The sequence below is a fragment of the Leptonotus elevatus genome, chromosome 6, assembly GCF_054856555.1.
Source record: "Leptonotus elevatus isolate MCC_2025b chromosome 6, RoL_Lele_1.0, whole genome shotgun sequence".
Lineage (NCBI taxonomy): Eukaryota > Metazoa > Chordata > Actinopteri > Syngnathiformes > Syngnathidae > Leptonotus > Leptonotus elevatus.
The window spans coordinates 20,787,803-20,808,900 of NC_141244.1; the positions used below are offsets into that span (position 1 = coordinate 20,787,803).

Below are 21,098 nucleotides of genomic sequence, written 5' to 3' on the forward strand. Positions count from 1 at the left end.
CACACATGCACAGGTCGTCAAAAGAAAAAAACTCGGGCAAGGTGGAGCAAACAAACACACACACACACACACACACCTGCTGTATACAATATAGCTTGATGCCAGTGCTTCGGTCCCACAAGCAGATGAGGTCATCCAAACCCGAGCTGATGATGCAGAGCGGCGTGCACACTAGGGAGGTGACGTCGCCGCGGTGACCGTAAACATGGCTGACGCGGTTGCCCGTCAAGACGTCCCACAGGCAGATGGCGCCGTCCTGGCCGCCGCTCGCCAGGACCATTGTCTGACGAAACAAAAAGCGCGGATGACAACGCTGAGAAATCAAAATCACAGTCACTTGAAAGAAACAGGAAATGACCTCATCGATGTAGACGGCGGTGATTCCTGCCGAGTGGCCCTGCAGTGTGAAGAGGCAGCACGAGTCCTCCAGACGATAAACCTGAGCACGCGTAAACATTCAGTACATTCTGACCTCTTTCCCAACCGTTCACAGCGCCGGCCTCGGCCCTTACCCGCACGGTGTGGTCGTGGCTGCCGGTGACCACCCTGCCGGCGGCCGCCCGCAGCACCGTGATGGGCTTCTGGTGGGCGCATTGCACCGAGCGCGTCAGCTGGCAGCTGATGGCGTCCTCGCTGCTGTAGCAGGGCGACGAGGGGACGCCACCTCGGCACGGAGTGCCTAAAACAAAAAAACGGTGATAAATTATTATTAATTAATTCATTTATTTATTTATTTAATTATTATAAATTAAAGGTGAAAATGTCAATGTTTCAAGTGTCTCACACATCGAGGCGCGTAAAACGGGGTCTCACCTCGGTACTGAAGCAGAGCGAGAGGTTTGTTGACGTCCACGCTGAAGAAGTCCAGCGAGCCGTTCAGACGCGCCGCCACGATTCTGACAAAGGCGACCGATGCATCAGCTGATGGTGTTTAAAAGTTGACAAAAGTGCAGCAGACCTGTTGTTGAGGAAGGCCAACGCCGTGATGCCGGACGCACCCTCGCTGCTGCAGCGCAGGCGGCCCTCGGTGGTGTCCCACAGCTGCAAAAACCACACCATTGCACAATGTACACAAAAAGAAAATCTCACATCTACACGCGTTCCTGTACACACCTCCAGTTTTCCGTTGCTCCGCCCAGCAGCTATGAGATTCCCTCTGAGCTCCAGCGCCCACACCGAGCCGCCGCCCAAATCCAGGGCCGTCACGTCCCAGGCGTCCCCGAAGTTTGGGCGGGCGTGGGGCGGCGAGGACGAGGAGGGAGAGAACAAGTTAGACGGTGACGGCGGCTTGTGCGTCATGTAGGCGTCCGCCACCAGGTCGCCGTAGTCGAAACCGTCCCCGGTGGGCCGTGCGGCGGCGTGGGGGCAGGCCGGCGGGGAGGTGAAGTTGGTTTCGATGAGCGGCGTCAAGTCCGGTTGGTCTTTGAAGAGGGGCGGCCGGCTGGGGGTGGTGCGGTGCCTCACTTGGTAGCCCTCGTCCTCAGACAAGCTGTCACCGCTCAGAGAGGGGTCGGGACCCTCGGAGCCGAAGCTTTCCCAGCAGTCCCTGCTGCTGTCCCGCCTCAGCCTGGAGGGAGCGCATCAAGATTCGAAAACCTCAAAGTGAGACTTAAGTTGACGAGTCTTACCCGTGCTTGGGGATGACAGTCAGGCAGTCTCCAGTCTGGGCATCCCAAACCCGAATCTGTCCGCCCAAGCAGCAGCTGGCCAGCAGCATCCCGTCACTGGCCAGACACTCGATGTCCTGCAAGACGCCGAAGGTAAACGTCCAATTCTGCGGGCGGCCTGGCATAGAACGCGCACGAAAGATCAGTTCTTTCCCACCATGCTGTGTCCCCGCAACAGAAGTGGCGAGATCTCGCTGATGGGTGGCCAGTATCCGTAGCCGTCGCATGGCCGGTCTCCTCGGCGCCGGCGCCCGACATTCTGGCCGTAGTTTCGCGGGCACAGAAGTCGGTAGAGACAGAGAAGCAGCAGAACCAGCAGGACGCCGGCTGCCAGGCCCAACGCCGCCACCCTGCACGGAAGGACGGAAACCACTGGAACGCTGGAGGTGGGCCACAATCCAAACGGGGCTGTAATGTCCCCTGCCTGACACCCGCCCATTACCCCACTTCCACATGTGCAGGTTTTTCAAGTTACTGTTTGTTGTGTATTCATGTTTGCTGAGTTCCCCCCCCCCCCCCCCCCAATCTATACTATGCTAGTCCATTACAGTTCAAACATATTTGCAACAAGAAAAACTATTTGTGACAAGTAAAAACTGTCACAGTTAACAACTTTGGAACCTTGAGAAAAATGCAAAATTCACTAAAAAGGCAGATGCCGGCATTCGTCAAAATGCCAAATATCGGCACTGATAATCGGCCCGGATCTCGAGCATGTGTGAGTGTCAGTACGTACTTGTACAGCGTCAAGTCGGTCTGGAAATCCGCCGCCACCTTGGGAATGGGCGATAGAGGGTGCTGAGTGTCCTGAGGGTGGCGCCCCTCGATGGCTTCCTGGGGGCTCAGGTGAATGGCAACGGGGATGACAGGCAAGATGCTGATGTACCTGAAACACGTCCAGAAATCAGGACCAGCTCCGTCTTCCCTCAGCCGCCACTGAAACGGTTTCCTGGCATTCACCTTTTCGCTAAAGTGATGTTGTAGTAGCTGAAGAGTGAAGGCCAGTGTCTGAAGGAGAGTCTCCTCCATCCCTCCTCATCTTCAGCCCCCCAAGTGATCTGGGGTACATCCAGTGGGGACTGGGGGAGGGGTTCTGCCTTGGAGCCTGGAGGGCCCTGCAGTTGCTTGTCAGGTAAGGGCGTCGGGTCCGGCGTCAGGCGGTCAGTGAGGGTGCTGGTCGGGTCACCGCCGCGGAAGACGGGGGCCACCTCCAGGTGAGGGGTCAGACCTGCGCCCCCATCATCTCCCAAAGGACTTTGCTCTGACACTTGCGCAGCCAGGTAGGTGCGTACTCCGGCCGGGTCGGTATAGACTAGAATGCCGATCCAGATCACCGTGCTGACCTGCAATCGAGGCAGTGACGATGTTACACTTGGACCCTGAGGACGTTACACTTGAAGACCGATGAAGTTCCACTTGGACTGGAGGGCGTTGCACTCAGATGTGACACTCTGACCCAGAGGACGTTACAATTAGATCCCAAGGACATTAAACTATATATAAAATATAATTAATTACAGTCAGACCTTGAGGATGTTACACTCGCAGCTCAATGATGTTACACTCGGACCCGAGTTTGTCCTCAATGGATTCTCACTCAAACTGGGTTAACAGGACTGGTCCAAGTGACCAAGCTCACCTGCAAACGAGGCAGGAATTGCGAGAATGTAACACTCCGGAATCCAGACCCCCCAAGGATGTTACACTCCGGGCCCCCGGGGACGTTACACTCCGGGCCCCCGGGGACGTTACACTCCGGGCCCCCGGGGACGTTACACTCCGGGCCCCCGGGGACGTTACACTCTGGACCACGAGGACGTTACATTGGAAAGACCACATTACATTCGAGACCCCGAGGACGTTACACTGGGGGTCCTAAAGACGTTACAATCAGGATCCCGAGCATGTTACACTCAGACCAGAGTTTGTCCCCATTGCATTCTAACTTAAAACAGGACCAGCTGGACCAATTTAAGTGGTCTTCTTACCATAATGATGCGCTGAGCTAGTCGCGTACGCGCCAGGAAATAGACCAGTCGCAACCTCTTGGGGGGGCGCAGGTTCCTGGTGGTGGTCTGCAGAGTGATGGTGTGAGGGAGGGGCCGCGGGGGAGGGGGCACTGAACGCGTTCGCAGATGGGAGGGCTTGGACGCCGGCAGGCTGTCCTCGGTCCGCATGTTCCCGTGCAGGTCCACCAGCTGCAAAAGATATTTTCACTGATTATTGATTTTCGTGGAAAAAAAATTCTTCTTAAGTGGATGTGCAAACCTCCATGCGGCGGATGTCTATGGACAGCACGGTGGTGAAGAAGAACATCTGCAGGAAGAAGTCGGACACCAGGCCCACCACAGCAAACAGGCAGAACTCCTACAAGCATCCGTGTAATCAGTCGCTCAAAAACATTCCACAATATTACAGATTCTCAAAACCACAAAAGGCTGCAAACCTGGATGGCCGGCACGAGTGTGAAGTAGCCAATGAGGATGATGCACAGCTCGGTGGCCATGTTCTTCATGATGGACCAGCTCTCGTTGCTCAGACCTGCACGGAGACAAGATCCAAAGTCAAATCCCAGCCATGTAAACGCACTTCGATCATCTCATGTGCAGCCATGCTTACCTTGAGCGATGCGCAGCTTCACCTCCAGATCAACGGGCGTGGACACCACCGACTGGGTGAGGACCAAGACGTTCTCCACACCAATCACCACCACCAGGTATGGAAAGATCTCCCTGTCAGGACAAAAGACATTCAAACGTGGTAAGCAAGGCTGCAACGATCGATTATTTTTTAATAATCACCGAAACAATTGATTATGATTCATTTCCTGGTTTGGTTTGTAAGCAAAAGCATGCAGGTCACGTGATCTGTTATGTCACAATGCATAGCAGGGAAGCATCATGTGACGATAAGAAAGTGCTCAAAAAGGTCAACGGCGGTGTCGTGGCGCGTGTGCGCATTTGGGCCAATGGCATACGAGCGTGGATGCTTGCTTCGATTGTTGGATGGAGCTCGTCACGCCATGCCATCTGCTTTCCAGGCATTCTCTCACATGATTGGACGGACGTGCAGCGTCAATATCAGGATAGCAATGACTTCACTAGTAAACATTTACACAAATCACTGCAAGCAGGCCACTGATAAGCCTTCGTGTGTGTGTGTGCGTGTGTGTGTGTGTGCGTGCGCATGTCGTACCCTCCGTTGAGAGTGGGCGTGAGGCCAAAGAGCGTGCACAGGCCGACCGACATGAGCAGCGAGCTCAGCACGGTGACCACCGCTGCCAGAGCCAGACCCCACTTGGACTTCACCATGTCGATCTTGCCTGCCAACATTATTTCAGTCAATTTCAGTTTGTTGTCCACACATTTTAGGTCCTGAAATGTTGACATTTCGCCCACTCGCCCAAAATCACGACCATTTTGTGGATAGTGTGTGTAAAATTTACTTCTTTTTTTTTTTTATGCTGCTAATCAAATAGTTGTGCGTCTACAGTGCCTGTCCACCTATAAAATGTCTAACTAAATAAACAGGTAAATCTGTAGTTAATCAATAGTTCTAAAAATGTCTGTGAGCAAAACATTCTCAATTTCAAACCTTAACCTTAACTGTGATGTAACAGTAGGTCTAATTTACATTGACACTTGGTTACAAATTGATGCCATTTTTAATAGATTTAATGAAAGTTATATTGTATTAAGGACCAAAAATGCAAAAAAATATATAAATAAAAGAATAGAAGTGAAAATAAAAATGGATATAAAAAATAGAATTCAAAATTTAAATACAAAATAATACGCTTAGGACCGCCCCCTCGTTTCAATAACATTTCATGACGCATTTCATGCTAACAGCATCTGCAGCATGAAATAAATAAATTGATGTTTAAATCTATTGATAGATTTATTTTTTGGAGTCTCTTTTTTATTTTTGTATTATTTTTTACATTTATCTATGTGTGTTTTTATATCTATTTATATTATTTTTTTGTATTTAATTTTTAAATTATATTTTCATATCCATTTTTACTTATTTTGACATTTTTGGCCCTCATTAATAAAAATCATTAATATAGCCACAAAGTCACTAAATTGGCAAACAATTAGTAGCTGCTGGCTTCGTCGGAATATCATCATTGTTCATCCTTTTCAGATTTGGGAACGTTTTAAAAAAAAAAAAATTTTTTTAATGCTTTTTGAAATGCTGTAAAAATAACATAGCATGTCTCCTTTAATACAAGATAGTGTTCTTTACCTTCCATGTCTAACAACGTCAAATTTAATCCGCATCAAGTTGTGGACTTTGGCAACTGAGCCAATGTTGGTCCTGGCAGCTAGCGGCGGGTCAGCCAAGTGCGGGAGATTATCCTCAACGGAACAAGCTTGGCGCACAAAAGCAACTAAGGAGCGAAGGAGGAAGCCGATACTGACGTGTGGAGAAGTAGATGTACGCGAAGAGGATGATGTAGGTGGTGACCAGCGGGATGAGCTCGGCCACGCCGATCTCCTCCTTGAAGTGCACGTGGACCATGCGCTCGTCTTTCAGGCTGCAGTTGGTGGACGGGTGCAGCTGCTTCAGGCGAGCGCGAAGGCTGCCCAGGAACCTGAACACGCCACGGCCCCTTTTTTAGCAGTCGTTCCGTTGCAATGGCGGCGGACATAAAGGCAGAAGCGAAAAGGTCACCTTGCGTCGTAGCTGGACAGCGCCATGCTGATGGTGTACGTCACCATCCTCTTCCTGTTGTAGTGACTGACGCCGGTGAGCTTCCCCGGCACGCCGAACAGAAGGTCTGGAAGGCAAACGCGCCAACATGATCTCACGCACGCAAACACGACACAACGTGAATCGCGTCTGGCGGCGGCCACCTCTGAGCGTGGCCGAGGTGTGCAGGCCTTTGGGCTCGTGCTTCTGGACCGTCTTCAAGGGGTTGGGGTCGGCGTCGAAGAGCTCGCGTTGGTTCTGCCAGTAGTTGGCGGGCGAGACCAGCAGGCAGCCGTGCTCCGGCAGCACCGACTGCATCCGCCGCAAACCCGCCAGCAAGTCCGTCACCTGCAGGCACAGCGACTCCAGGCTGCGAACCCCCGAGCTGATGACCGGGATTTCAAAATCGGAGACTGTAAGATCCCGCTCGCCGCGCGTTCCAAGTTGGATCACCGACCCGTCAGCGTGCACGTGGTTGCGGATCTCATCCAGCAGGCTGAAGACTCGCCCCAGCGGCGAGCGGAACACGTCCGCCGGCACCAGGCTGTTGTCCCACGGCGACACCGCCGCCTTCACCAACACTTGCTGGATGTACGCCACCGGCGGTCCCTGGTACTGCGGCAACATCAGCGGGTCATTCAAACGCACGCTTCCTCTTCTTTCGGACACTTGGAATGTTAAAAACGGCAAGAGATGCCACAAGATGGCAGCAAAGCTAATTGGCCTGCTTTGCTTCTTGACCACATTTGTATGTGAATTCATCTTTCCCGATTGAAATGAATAGAAATATAGTTCGTCCATTGCAGCCTTCCAAAATGATATTTCGGAATGAGGAAAAAATAGCACTCTATAATATAGAACAGAATAGTATACTCTCTAAAAATATTAGGGCTGGATTTTAAAAAAATAATAATAATTAAAAAAATCGAATAATCAATATCGATTTGATTTGACTTTAAAGTCTGATATCGATTCAAAAAACCATGAATCGATTATTTTAATATCTCTTTCTTCCATAAATTCATAAGAAATTTGAATTTGAAAGGCACAGGGTTTTTTGTATTTTACTATTTTCTTGACATTTACTGTTCACATGAATTTAAAAGTATTTCTTACATTTATGAAAGACCTGACTTATTGACGTATTGTACTTTTATTACTTTTATAGAATTATGAAAATATTTTCATCTCACCCTTGCTGATGCTAATGTTTATGTAACACTTATAATTAGAATATTATAATACTAAATCATTTAACCAGTTACTCCTGCCGAAAATATTAAATTTGGAAATTAATTTTTGTGGAGTTTTTATCATGGCCTTGATATTTAAGAAAACTTGATGTTCCATAATTAATCAATATTGGATCGAAGTGAAGTGAATCAGGAAAATAAATCGAAATAGAGTCGAACTGTAAACTCTTGCGAATCTAAACAGAATGGATTGAGGAAATTATAACATATTGAAATGACAATTAAATACAATAACAAAATGAACAAGCTTTGTCGCACTTTGCACGGTCACAACTCCTCCGCAGCAATATTAGTCAATCTTTGCAGAGGATAAAGAATATCCGACTGTGATTACTATTATATTGCTGCACCATTTGTATTCAAATATCCGTTGCTGAAGGATTATACACTGCCACATAGATGCTAATCATTAGCCCGTGCCTATGGAGTTTCCTATTATATGTTGGCATTAGCATTAGGCTAGCAGATTTAAGGATAAGCTCAACTTCAACTGAAAGTGGCAATAAACAGCGTAGAGCCTTGTTTTTTGAAGAGCATTTACTCATTCTAGCTGACAAACTGCTGCTCAAGTTTGCGCTCAAACGACAGCTAGCATCTTGAAAAACTCAGGTCACTCGTATCTCAAGGTCATCACTGTATTGTACTGTGCATATGAGACAAGAAAAAAAAAGAGAAATAAAAAGCGTGGCTCGATACCCAATCAGGCCGTTCTCCGAGGTCTCCTTGAGGCTCGTGCGAAGGAACGCTGTAGTCCCGCACGCTTGTGCTGAACTCCACAGGACCCGTGCCGGGAAGGGGGAGCCTCAGTAACGGATAGCTGCCAGAAAGAGAGAAAGACATGAGAGCACATGCAACCTGAATGGATGCCACACCATTTTTCTATTCGACAATGCCTGAGCGCGAAAACAAAACAAATGATTTTCAGTCATCCAAAGGAAACCGCAACTTTGACGCTACTAGTGCAGTGCGAGGTTGCGCGTGCAGTGCGTACACACCAGCAGGTGAGGATGCTGGCTGAGGTGAAGAGGATGATGGGCACCGGGTAGGTGGCGCACAACAGCCCGTGGCGGTAGAAGGCCGCCGAGATCTTCTCCCTCAGCTGCTCGCGCAGCATCATGGTGGCGGGCGGCGTCAACTCCCGGCCATCGGGGGGCGCCGGGCGGCTGCCGAGCAGACGCCGCGGCACATTCAGCTTCCTGATGAGCAAGTGGGATAGTCATCATTGATAGGAATATACAATTTGGAATATTAAAAAAATCAAAAATATATTCTATAAAAAATAATGTAGGAGCTTTAACCACCAGTAGTCTCTGTCTCTCTCTCACACACACACACACACACACACAATGGTCTATTAATTTTTTTTATAAATAAATCAATTATGGTCCAAGTTTAGTATATAGCTACCTTGTATGCTAAACTGTGCGTTGTTGTTGCGATGGGTGTGCGTCCTATTTATGAAGCAAAAATGTGAGGCGGCAACATTTGGTTAATTGTCAGTTATTATTATGCAACACTGGTTATTAACATAATTTTTATTATACAAGTCAAACTGGCTAAGCTAAACCCAGAGTGAGACAACGAGATGACTGGTTGATTCTGTCGTTTCAATAACGTGAATGAATGAACAAACAATAACAAAAACTAAATCGACGGAATACGTTCGTCAATAACACTTTTCAGACCGATTACCTGTACGAGTATTCACTCTTTGAGTACTCACCGATAAGTACCGATGCGTCTAGTGCTTTCGATAAATAATATTTTATTTCACACAACTAGACTAAGTGCAATTTCTGCAGAAATTGCGTGGGAATGCTGAAAGCTGAATGCTTATGAAGTAAATTGAAAGATAAATGATGTGAACATTACAAAGTATTAATTGTAGTTGAAAGAGAAATGAATAAAAAAAGAACATTTGAACTCGGGAAACGTGAATTTTTGCCGTGGAAAGTGGGACTTTTTTTTCTTTACTTTTTTGGAGGCCACGAGGGACGGCATTGGACGAAAGAGACACTGCAAACATGGATGCCTGCTCTCTTGAATAATGTGCATTGTCCTAAAAATAAATAAATAAATAATTTAATAAATAAAAGGACACCAGATGATACTAGTTAGCCTCTAGGACCGCATTAGTAGCTTACAGGTCTGTTCTAAAGATAGGTCGCCAGAAAGAAAGACACTGTGATTTACTAAGAATTAAAACATTCTTCTGTACCAAAAAATGCTGTTTCCCCCCCAATATTTCAAATTTGTATTTTATTTTGGAGTTGTCATTTTAATACTATGATACCGTAATATTTTTGCTCACGGTTGTCAATTTGTCAGAATGGAATATCGGGCCATGCCTACCTGGCATCAGCACTTGCCCATCCCTACATACAACATCGATGTAGCATGTTACAGCACAATGAGGAACATGCTAACAACACGCTTGCCAATGTACATACTAACTAACACATCACGACTGCTAACATACCGTACGTGCTGACGCAATAAACACAGACTTGACAATATACCTGCTAACGTGTAGGCTATGCTAACAAAACATATATGTTAAAAGAGATGCTAACACAAAATATATATTTTCTATTTAACCTAGTAAGGCAACCGAGACCAGGTTTCTCTTTTACAATGTCAACCTGGAGCCGATATAAGGGTTCAGTGTCTTGCCCAGGGTCATTTCAAATCAACAGTGTAGCATAATTGTAACGTAGCACGTCTCAAGTCAGGTTGCAAGTCCATTCGTCATGCTCGTCTCCCTGGAATCAACAGAAACTCATGTGGGATTTCCCTTCAGGAGCATTAAGCAGGCATGTTGGTTGCTATTAATAGATGACACGGTAAACACAAGATGGCCGCCACAATGGCCTCCTTTGAGGTATGTTTGCTTGTGGCGCACGTGGAACCCGCCGCGCTCGTGTCCACATTCCTGATTAAGACAAAAGACCGTGAGAATGAACCTAAGAAGCCTGCTGGGGGGGTTTTGTAGTTTCTGCTTACAGAGGAGCGAGTTCACAAAGCATAGTCAGTGTTGAAAACTTAGAAAAATATTTCTATTATTTTTGCGGCTATTGTTGCAATAAATGATGCTGGCAAACAAACATTTGAAGAACCCCTCAAACAGAGTCCTGTGAACCCCCCCACCCCTTGGCAAATCAGCAGCTTTTGTGTTGAAATCTTTCTGGTTGTGGACACAGCCGTGCAAGCCAGTAAGAAAAATAAATATGAACAATGCTGTACAAACAGCATACCACCAACATCAAGCACAAAACACATATTAACTAACAATGTACATGTGTCATTATATTGTTAGAAAAAAAGTTAGGACAATTGTATATAAATAGCTAAATGAACCAGGTAAACAAGCACTGTCATGAAAATCTCCTGAGGAAAAAAAAAAATACAGGACAGCAAAAGAAAACACTACAGTTTAGGGCAAAGTTTTTTTAATGAACTGTTTAAATTTCCCAAAATAATGTTTGTTTTTTTATCATTAAAAATACACGAAAAAAAGACCTTAACAATTGTTTTTTTTAATCACACATTAAATCACACTTGGTGTAAGTCGACATGTTACAACCGCCTCTTACCTCTTGTCAAAACCGCTTCCTGAAACGGCAAACCTGACGGAATGTCCATATTTCAGCAGCATGACAATTTACGCAGTCATCAACGCAATTCAAGGGCGTTGTGCATGTGAGTGCGACTGTCATCAGATCAGATGTGCTGCCGCAAGTGACGGAAACACTTGCACAGTACTGACTTCCTTTCACCTGTCAATCATTACGCATCCCAACGACATGTACAGTATGTGATAATCGACTTTTCAACACAAACACTACACACTCTCTCTCTCTCTCTCTCTCTCTCTCTCTCTCTCTCTCTCTCTCTCTCTCTCTCTCTCTCTCTCTCTCTCACCCTCTTCTTACACACACGCACACACGCACTAAGGAGAGAGTGATAGGACAGAGGGATAGATACAAATGTGGATGATAGATATATTGTATTTTTCGATCGTTTAGACACATTTTGCTATTTTCCTTCATTTGTCACTAAATATACATAACCCCTTTTTAATGGCAGATTTAGTGTGTATAAATTAAATGTATTATTATGATCATCATTATTATTATTGTGTAGCGTTACAGAGCTTAAACCGCGCTGAATGAATATCAACCATGTTATTAACTGTGACGTCAAACATCTACTCTTCCTCGAATTTTCCGCCTGAGTTACACGAAATGCACTTATAACCGATAGATGTAAACACACACAATAAAACAGATTAAACGACATGTTCACACGCAGGAGGCTGCCACAGTGCTACTCATGCTAATGCTATAACCTAATAATGTCTACCTTGCAACCTATTCCATGTTTTAATTCGTGAAATGCTATCACGATGAGCTGTGACCACGCACAACTTCATGCTAAGAATATGACAAATGTCAACAACAACAACAAAGTAAAAATATGTGGAAGGCTAATCGAGTGGGAAAGTTTGCCATCTGACGTTGGTTAGCATTAGCCTGTTAGCTGCTCAGGGCACATTACCATAACATCCCTTAAAGTCGCATTAAATAGCATTACCTGACAGGTAAATCCAATTCGCCACGATTAAGGAATGAACAAAGTGCACCTGTCTATCTGCCTGCCAGCTATGTTAGCATTGGCAGGCTAGGATGTTAGCATCCACTCATCATGGTGAGAAACACAAGTGTACATTTACAAAAGCAAACAAAACACATCTGTGGAAATTATTGCAAACATAAATAAGCACATTTGAGTTGTCTCATTAAATGAACCTCTATATGCGCACCATTAGTTGCGCAAATCCTAAATTATAATATAAATCTGAACTGGGAAGAGACTTTGTGGACATTCCCTATAACGTGACTCAAGTATTAATTTCAATGAATACTTTTCAACACTCGCAGCCAAGCAGCAAGCGGCTCGAAGCTACAACACTTGCCTGGACGAACGTCACGGTTCCCCCGCAGCAGCCTCCACGGTGCTCGTCCTGCTGGATGCCTGGAATAGAGTCGCGTGGCGGAGAAAAGAGGCTAAATGTTGCCTGGCATTTTTTTTTTTTTGCGCGCGGTCCACAAGGCTGACCTGCACAACCTGAGAGTCCACAAAAGCTTGACGCGAGCTTGTCAAAGCTATGCCTACTTCTTCACAGCATCGCCGACAGGGCAGCTGACGCGCACAGCGACCTCTGTGTGGTTGACCGGTGTCACTACAACTTTGTCAAACGTTTACAAAAAAAAATACATACGGTTTTTGGTGAGTTGCTCTCAAAGTGTGATACTAATAACACGAAAGTTCATGATTTCTTAAAATATAATTGTGATGACGTAGTTTTAGTTAACAGATCTCCAAATTCACCAGCTTAATAAATACAATTATTCAAACTATGATTTTGAATATTTACTATAAATCAGCAAAGTGCATTTGGACCTAGGAAGGAAAATTCTCTGCACACAAAGTAGTTTCTTATCTGGTGAAACTCACATTGCAAGAGTGAAATCAATTTCACCACACACGCGTACACTTGAGATTTTCCATGCAACTTCATTGGATGTTACAATGTTAGAACGAGCGATCAATGTGATCGATCAAGCGCCCGCACTAATGGTTTATAAATTAACTACAAGCAGACGATGTGCATACAGACAACAAAATTCTCTTTGTGAGTTTGCTGACAGGGTGGACATTTTTGACTCATGATAGCTTTTTATGAGCACACTGTGGCCTTTGACTTGGCAACATAATTCAGCCAGCAAGCTGACTGCGTACTGTTTAACTAATATAATTCAAAGTGTTGAAAAGGTTTTAATTGCCATTCCATTATGACAGAGTGGACGTGTTACGCTTAAGAAGATCCAGCAACACACACATGATAAATATTACAAAAATGTAAATATTCTGCAATAGCCCACTGTTTCAGCCTCCACTGAAGAAAGTTAATATTATTTAAAGCTGCAATATGGAACTTTTCTCCCAAAAATAACTTTACAGTAAGCTTTTATTTGACCATTTATGACTGAAATGCCTTCTAACTAGTAGACACCTTAGTTGTTCACAATGGGTACTCCTGCAAGCCTCTGGCCAATAGTTTTCAGGCTGGAATCGGGTTAGAATTTCCCACACCCATGTCAGGTATGTGCGTGGTGTGTATGTGAAGAACGGTATGTGCAGTTTCATCTTTCGCCAGCAGGTGGCAGTAGCGATTCGAAGTGGAATATTCTACGTTCAGTAGCTTTAAGTTTAGACTCTTCCAGCATAATTAGGATACATGGACATCCTCTGTCGAGCATAAAATAACTCTTCATCATCCTAAAAGAAGCATCCAGACAAGCATCTTTTGTACTTCTGCATCCGGCTTCGTCCGCCATCTTCCCCAATCCCTCATGAGGAACGGCGTGGCGTTGACGTGCCGAGACTAGAGAACAGCGCTGGATGTCCCCGGAGCGAAAAAGGAGGCTCCTCTGTCGTGGACTTTGTACTGAAAAGTCATTTTCTTCTGTTGACTGCCAGCTTGTCTTCTCCTGTCACACACCTCCACCTGAACACAAAGTGTTGATTACATTTTTTACAGCGTGCGTTGTATTTGGACCACCAGGATGCATCGATGCATAGCTGCGCGACTGCTCACCTGCCCGTGAATGTCCCTGCAATATCCCGTCGGGAGACTCCGTACACGAAGAGCGAGGCTACACTGATGAGTCAAACCCCTCAGCAGCCTCTCCGAGCCGTCCCCGCTCCCTTCGTCGTCGTCTTCTCCGTCGCAGCGCAGCAGCATCACCACATTGCCCTGCCGCCAAAGTCAAGTTAAGTTCGCGACCGGAATCTTCTCGGAAAACGTCGGCTCACCTTCAGTTGTGAGCAGACGGCGGCGCGGCAGTAATGGCCGAAGTCCAGCACGGCGTCCGCGCTGACGCCGAGACTCAGCAGCATGCTCGCGTCGTCCACCAGCAGCACGGGGGGTCCGCGCCCACCGTCCTCTGGCCCCTTGGAATGATCGACACTGGAGGAAATAAAACGGAAGAGACTTCGCAGGCCGGCCCCGGGATTCCTAAACAAAGAACAGAGAGATCAAATAAAAGACAGATTTTTGTTCAGAGCATTTTTTTGGGTGACAAAAAGGAGGAGTTTTCACCTGAGGAAATCCATGGCCTCACTTCTTGTTCTCGCGTCATGTGGGCTGAGGATGGACAAGGATTCGTTGAGTCCTTCAAGGAACACCAGCTGACCTTTCTCCTTTGCCTGAGACAGACTCACACCCTCGACACACAAGATACAAGATATTAGCATTCTTTCTCCTAATATTTTGGCCAGATCATTCAGTGTGACGTAGCACAGTAGATAAGAAGAGAATGTAAAATAATGAGTCAATCTAAAGTCAACATTATTACATTTAAAGGCATTTTCACAATATCTTTTTTAGGGGTGTGCCCAAAAAAATTATTCTCATAAGAATCGCGATTCTCCTTTACTATGATTCAGAATCAATTTTAAATGTCCCCAAATCGATTTGATTTAAATTATTTTATACTGTCTTGCCTTTGTCTGTGTGTGCCTTTATTTAGAGCGCTGTTCATGTTGTACCCAGTTTGGCCACTGAGGGGCAGTGTGGTTCCAGGCGGTCTAATACACTGTTAAGTCGTTGCCACATTAGAGAGTAGAAGGAAAAAGTCACGATCAAGTTATTCCAATAGGTTTGTTTTTTTCCAGCGTGGAGCCGTTCTTTTGAGTGATAAAAGTGCCGCGAGTAGCGCGCTAATTAGCATTAGCGAGTCTGACTGGAGTAGATCATTACAATTCCTTGCACATCTATAGATTGAAGCAACAATCATTGTCAATCAAATCATATTGACATATACTGAAATAATATTTTCACACGTTTGTATCCTACACGATTCACAATTGAACACCTTGGTACAATAATTAAGTAGTGTTTATTATGGTTAGAAAAGGTACATAAATGGAACATACCGGCATCATTTTGTTTAAATGTAAGTGTGACGTGACTGTCGTACGGAATGCAGTTTAAAAGACATAAAGAGTAGGAGTAATCTAGACCAGGGATGGGCAACTTTAAACGAAATGTCAACGGTTCTATTCTGTTGTTTGCGTACTTTTAGGCCACTTTTTGGTTCCCACGATGTAAATGGCTCCCGTATAAAAATTAACATTCGAGGGTAGCACAAAACTGCTGAACAGCAAAGAAACATTACTTTCAAGAACTTATTTTGTGATTTAAAAAAATAAAAATAAAAATCAACTCAATAAAAATTTTAAGTTGCAATATGGAACTTTTTTCCCCAAAATTACTTTACAATAAGCTTTTTATTTGACCATTTATGAGTGTAATGCCTTCTAATTAGTAAATTAACACCTTAGCTGTTCACAATGGGTACTCCTGCAAGCCTCTGACCAATAGTTTTCAGACTGGATTCGGGTTAGAATTCCCTGCGCCCTGTCTGCGTATGCGACGTAACGTGCATGGCGTGTATGTGAAGAACGGTATGTGCAGTTAAATTTATTCGGCAGCAGGTGGCAGTAGCGATTCAAAACAGAATATTCTACTTTCAGTAGCTTTAATAATATTGAGGTTCTATGTTTGTCTTGCATCACATTCCAAACCTGCAAATTATTTATTAGGCCTACTCATGTTGTAGTATAGGGCAGTATAAGACCCGATGTAAATGCAACAAAGCCTGGTCTGCCATCGAGTGGTGAAAGGTGATATTACACAATTTAAAACTAGTCGATCTATATTCAGTTCGGCATCTTCGTTCATTTTTTTCATGTTTTTCAACATGTGTTTTAATGTTTAGTTTTTTTTCAAGTTTTTTTGCATTATTATTATTTTTCCTAAACGATGCAAATGGTTCAATTTTTTGTGTTTTCTGAAAAATCTGAAAAAAGTAGGCGTCGATATTTAATGTTTATCAGCATTTTCTGAAAATTTGGGAGGGTTTGAAAAAAAATTATCATAAAATTGTTTATGGGTGTTAATCAAGGGGCCACTCAGAGTGTGGTTTGGGGGCCGCATGCGGCCCACGGGCCACAAGTTGCCCATCCCTAAATTACATGATAGTTAGATCATGTTTTATTAAATGTTATTTCATACAAAACAAGTATTTTCTGTTGTGTGAAGTACCAGTCTTTGGCTAACTGCACTGTAGTGACTGAACGACTGCGCCAGAGCCACGAAACACACTCGACAGCCCGCTGAAACAAAACACAACACGACACTTTAGTGAATTATCAATGTTGTGAGGCCTATTATTCATGTGTTTAATTCTGTGCTGTCATGTCATATCATTCACATGTTCACTGTACGTGTCATGTTAACCTCTGAGGTAGAATCCGAGGAAGTGGTGGATGAGGAAGGAGGCATCACTCTGCCTGTCAGACAGCAGCACAAACTCTCCCTGACAACAACAACACAAAACACGTGCGTTAGCAGCCTTCATTCATAATCAGTGGAAACACGACGCACAGCGAGCTAACAGCGGCGTGTATGAAGGAAAAGAGTCGGACTTACTGTAAAGTCAGCAATTTTAGGACTTTTGGGATAAATTGTACTTGTCAGAGGAGTTTTAATGCATCATACATTTAAATTGCTAGTGTTGAGACTAATTGTGTCAAGGCGTCAAAGTGTGCGTCGAGAAATTAAGGGAGTAATTTATGAAGCACGTATCAAAGCATGATTGTGGAAAAATTATCGACAATTCCTTTCACTACTGGGAGAGTCAGAGGTGCATAAATCCAAGCCAAAACAGGGAGAAAATATGTATCACAAACAGTTCAAATGAAAATGAGGGTTTTATCCAGCAGCAGTGTCTACCAAGGCTTCTCAGGGCTTTATCAAGTCATCATACCAGAGGTTTTTTTTTTTTGTTAAGAAGAAACACTACTTTTACTGTCACATCCACTTGTTTTTATCAGTTTACAACCTATTTGTTTTGTTTTGTCAGAGACTTTTGCCTCAGGCACTGTCACACTGTTTGACCTATCTAATGTAACCACTGGCAAAATTAGACTCAATTTCACCAATCAAATTGATCCAGGCAGTCACATGACCACACGCACACAAATTTTAGTGACAAGAACTCCATTTCGCACTTGAGTCATTATTACAGACTATTTCTTGTGGCTGAATTTGCCTTATTTTATTTTATAAAGCTCAAATGTATTGTTATTATAGCTATAAAGTTGCATTGTTAGACAATATGTTAACTATTTTATATTGTTGTTTATTTGACGTTCGTGCTCTGATTAAAGAAATAACAATTCAGTTACCTGATTTAATATTATTATTATTATTTAGGATGGCAACATTTTACTTTTACTTGAGTCTTGTTAATTGCTTGAAACTTCAAGTGTAAGACTTACGTTATGACTTGCACATGGTGACTTCGTGCCACGTTTGCGTCTTACCGTGTTGAAGTGTTCTGGGCTGACGTTCAAGATGCTGTTGAGCTCTGCAAACATTGTTAGCCAAACAAGCGGCTAACTCGCCAGCATAGCTACACGTCACAAACACATCAAAACGAGCTCAGCGCTTACTTAAATCTCCCACCAGCACGATTCTTAAGACTACTTAGCTTCAAAGCTTTATCTGACCATCACCATATAATAGGAAAAGTCAACATTATCATAGACATCATGAGCAGAAGCGTTACGATGCTAACTGTTAAGCTAACCTGAAGTAGCAGCGTGCGACCAAAGATACACGACAAAAGGATAATGGCTCACTCCTTGTATAAACGGCTCAGGGTTGTCTGCTATATTCATTTAATAAATAATCAATTTTCATAGCTTCTGTTTGTCTACTTTTTATTAAAAAATGACACAAATAAACATACTTTAAAATACAACAAGTATAAAAAGTATTTGTGGAACATGAATAAAGCGTGTCGTAACTGTATTTTAGAGAAGATCTTTGTAGCGTTTTAACCTGACAGCTGCAGTACAGCAATATACTGTAGTTTTGTTTATTATTATTATTATTTGGCGTATTTTCGCTTTTTATTAGAAGATAAATAAGACGACAGACATGGTAGTTAATGTTTTATATAATTATACATAAATGACATCCTTGTGCAATGTGATGTAGAGTCAGCAGGGAGCAGTGTTGGGCTCTCATGCTTGTCAATGCATTTGTATCATTAATAGTTAAGTAAACTATATATTAAGATTATCAGTCAATATTTCTGGCACACGTCCTGATTCAACAGCATGAGAAAGTCTTTCCAAGTTTTCAACAATAAAACTTGCATGATGTTATCAAAATGTGCATGTTTGCTTCAAGTTGTCAAAATATATGGCACTTATTGTGTATAGATGAATTTGTGTCCATTTATCCATCCAGCTGGTATAGACCACACATCATAAATTTTAAACACAGGGACACATCGTAAATTTTAAACACAGGGATGGTGCTACATCGGGGCTAATGGGGGCTTGAGCCCCGTCAGAAATCTGTGTAGCCCATCCAGCTTTTTATTTGATATTCTAAAATATATTATCAATTATTTGCTCAGCCTTCCTATGAATCGGTCAAAAAAAAAGAAGTCCTGGAGCCTTCCCTGATAAAACAATATTTATGTTTTCCAGGCAGATTTGGGATCAATCTTATTGTTTATTGACTTTCACGACAAGGGATGGAAATGCTCAAATTTGGCCCGTTCATCAAATTTAAGGTATAGAAACATGAAAATGTGTGTGTGTGTGTGTGTGTGTGTGTGCGCACGCACATTAACATATTATTTTCTTCTGTGCTGTGCCAGGATTTAGACAGTTCCTGATTGGCTTGACAATGTGGTGGAATGATGTTGTTAGCATGCTGGAGGAAGCGTTGTGATTGGCTGGCTACCCCCCGCCACCCCTCACACACAAACACACACACACATATGCAAGCAAGCATGGGTGCCTAAGTCATGCATGCGTGTGTGCAAGATAGGCACTCACTCATATACATATATACAGTAAAAACGCACGCGCATACACGCACACAAATACAATCATTAGTGTTGACTGGAATATTTTTTATTATCTTGCTCACCTTATCAGCGTCTCATCATCTTTCACTTTCTCAAGCTACATCTCGTCCTAACATATTCACACGAACAAACATGCAATAAAAGAGAATCAAACCTCTTATTTAAACACCATAACATTCAACCAAACTATCTAACTTCGCCTAACAAGGCTTTCTTAAATGTTACGTTATTTATAATATAAAACAGCATAGATGGATGAATGGAAATTAGCATATATATAAAGGTAATTATAAACCTTGAAACAACTGCTACTTAACACATGGAGCAGCAACACATACAAGCATAGCTTCTTTTTGCTGTTAATTACGTTGACTCTCTCCCAGTAGACCTCAGTGCTGCTCGGAATGTGGTGGCACGACGTGGTACTACACCGAAGGCCTGTAACTCAATTCGGATTTGCCTGTATACTGTTAAAAATAAATAAATAAATAAAAATACATTTAAAAAAAAGTGATTGCTTAAAAATCTGTGATTTAACGTGTGTGTGTTTGTGTGTTTGTGTGTCCTCAGACAGACACTCACCCCACCCTTTCTGTTGTGCCCCGTTGGTCATGTGATGCCCACTTGTTGCCATGGCAGCACGACTACTTTGCTTCACTTGTTTCAACTCACAGCCTCAACTGTGCGTGCGTGTGTGTACGTGCATGCATTTGTGTGTGATTAATTGTGGTGTTTGTTTCCTTCACGCTACAAAAGTCTTTTCTTCGTCTTCACACCCCCATGCGGAACCCCTAACCCCCAACCCCTCCCGTTCTTTATTTATTTGAGGGGACACAAGGGCACCTCGCCCGCCAGTCCCCAGACAGCCCACCCTCCCCCACCCAAACTTGCCCACAATCTCCACCAACCCCCCCCCCCCCCCCCCCCCCCCACCCACTTGCAACACTCTGGGAAGCGGCGGCGACAATGGCGTCTTTTAACCCTTTCATTTCTCAGACGTCCGCAAGAGACCACGCACAAAGAATGCCGGCCTCGGGTGTCTGCGCATGTGCACATGCCAGTGGACTAAATGTGGTGTGATGCAGGTTGACTACAAGTGTGTGTGTGTGTGTGTGTGTGTGTGTGTGTGTGTGTGTGTGTGTGTGTGTGTGTGTGTGTGTGTGTGTGTGTGTGTGTGTGTGTGTGTGTGTGTGTGTGTGTGTGCCATTGTATGGTTTGAAAGGAGCGTGTGAAGCTGCCAGATGCTTTGTGCACATTTGAATGTAAGTGTGCATGTGAGCACTATTATACGACTTCGACCACCTGAATGCTGCTCTATATGCTGTGTGTGTGCGTGTTCATATGCAAATATGTTGGGAAAGAAGCTGAGAACTTCATGAAACAACACAGTGTAATTGTGTGTGTGTGTGTAATTTACATAATTTGTGTCACACCATGTAACGCCTGTAACTTCATCTCAT

The 21,098-nt window shown here is 44.1% G+C and overlaps 2 protein-coding genes across 3 annotated transcripts in view; both read right to left on the reverse strand.

Annotated features, from left to right (window-relative positions):
* The window catches only part of scap (SREBF chaperone), a 14,776-nt gene extending 1,983 nt beyond the window's left edge, over positions 1 to 12,793 (reverse strand). Inside the window, exons 1-22 of one of the 2 annotated variants that reach the window (XM_086079247.1) lie at positions 12,594 to 12,793; positions 8,614 to 8,814; positions 8,315 to 8,435; positions 6,823 to 6,980; positions 6,530 to 6,750; positions 6,348 to 6,453; positions 6,095 to 6,267; positions 4,863 to 4,989; positions 4,287 to 4,399; positions 4,114 to 4,208; positions 3,936 to 4,034; positions 3,656 to 3,865; positions 2,628 to 3,010; positions 2,404 to 2,553; positions 1,825 to 2,017; positions 1,629 to 1,744; positions 1,114 to 1,567; positions 959 to 1,041; positions 814 to 896; positions 513 to 679; positions 359 to 439; positions 77 to 283 (exon numbers count right to left, since the gene is read on the reverse strand). In XM_086079247.1, the coding sequence (XP_085935373.1) occupies positions 77 to 283; positions 359 to 439; positions 513 to 679; positions 814 to 896; positions 959 to 1,041; positions 1,114 to 1,567; positions 1,629 to 1,744; positions 1,825 to 2,017; positions 2,404 to 2,553; positions 2,628 to 3,010; positions 3,656 to 3,865; positions 3,936 to 4,034; positions 4,114 to 4,208; positions 4,287 to 4,399; positions 4,863 to 4,989; positions 6,095 to 6,267; positions 6,348 to 6,453; positions 6,530 to 6,750; positions 6,823 to 6,980; positions 8,315 to 8,435; positions 8,614 to 8,735 (3,462 nt within the window). In that variant the 5' untranslated portion in view covers positions 8,736 to 8,814; positions 12,594 to 12,793. Of the gene's footprint in view, positions 1 to 76; positions 284 to 358; positions 440 to 512; positions 680 to 813; positions 897 to 958; positions 1,042 to 1,113; positions 1,568 to 1,628; positions 1,745 to 1,824; positions 2,018 to 2,403; positions 2,554 to 2,627; positions 3,011 to 3,655; positions 3,866 to 3,935; positions 4,035 to 4,113; positions 4,209 to 4,286; positions 4,400 to 4,862; positions 4,990 to 6,094; positions 6,268 to 6,347; positions 6,454 to 6,529; positions 6,981 to 8,314; positions 8,436 to 8,613; positions 8,815 to 12,593 lie in introns of both variants that reach the window. The other variant, XM_086079246.1, reaches the window with a different exon arrangement.
* A 377-nt stretch (positions 12,794 to 13,170) lies between these two features.
* elp6 (elongator acetyltransferase complex subunit 6) lies at positions 13,171 to 18,361 on the reverse strand. The gene is made up of 7 exons (XM_086078551.1): positions 18,074 to 18,361; positions 16,986 to 17,064; positions 16,791 to 16,861; positions 14,784 to 14,908; positions 14,498 to 14,699; positions 14,280 to 14,438; positions 13,171 to 14,189 (listed from the first exon to the last, which is right to left on the reverse strand). Exons 1-7 carry the CDS (start codon positions 18,125 to 18,127, stop codon positions 14,067 to 14,069), a joined length of 813 nt encoding a protein of 270 aa, XP_085934677.1. The 5' UTR covers positions 18,128 to 18,361; the 3' UTR covers positions 13,171 to 14,066.
* Positions 18,362 to 21,098: the final 2,737 nt, after the last annotated feature.

What these genes read in the sequence shown, in the direction of transcription:
- elp6 (XM_086078551.1), bottom strand. Translation starts at nt 18,127, where the DNA reads ATGTTTGCAGAGCTCAACAGCATCTTGAACGTCAGCCCAGAACACTTC. An exon ending in GTGCAGTTAGCCAAAGACTG is followed by an intron (nt 14,909 to 16,790) that starts GTACTTCACACA and finishes TTGTGTGTCGAG; the next exon opens with GGTGTGAGTCTGTCTCAGGC. An exon ending in GCAGGGACATTCACGGGCAG is followed by an intron (nt 14,190 to 14,279) that starts GTGAGCAGTCGC and finishes CTTTGTGTTCAG; the next exon opens with GTGGAGGTGTGTGACAGGAG.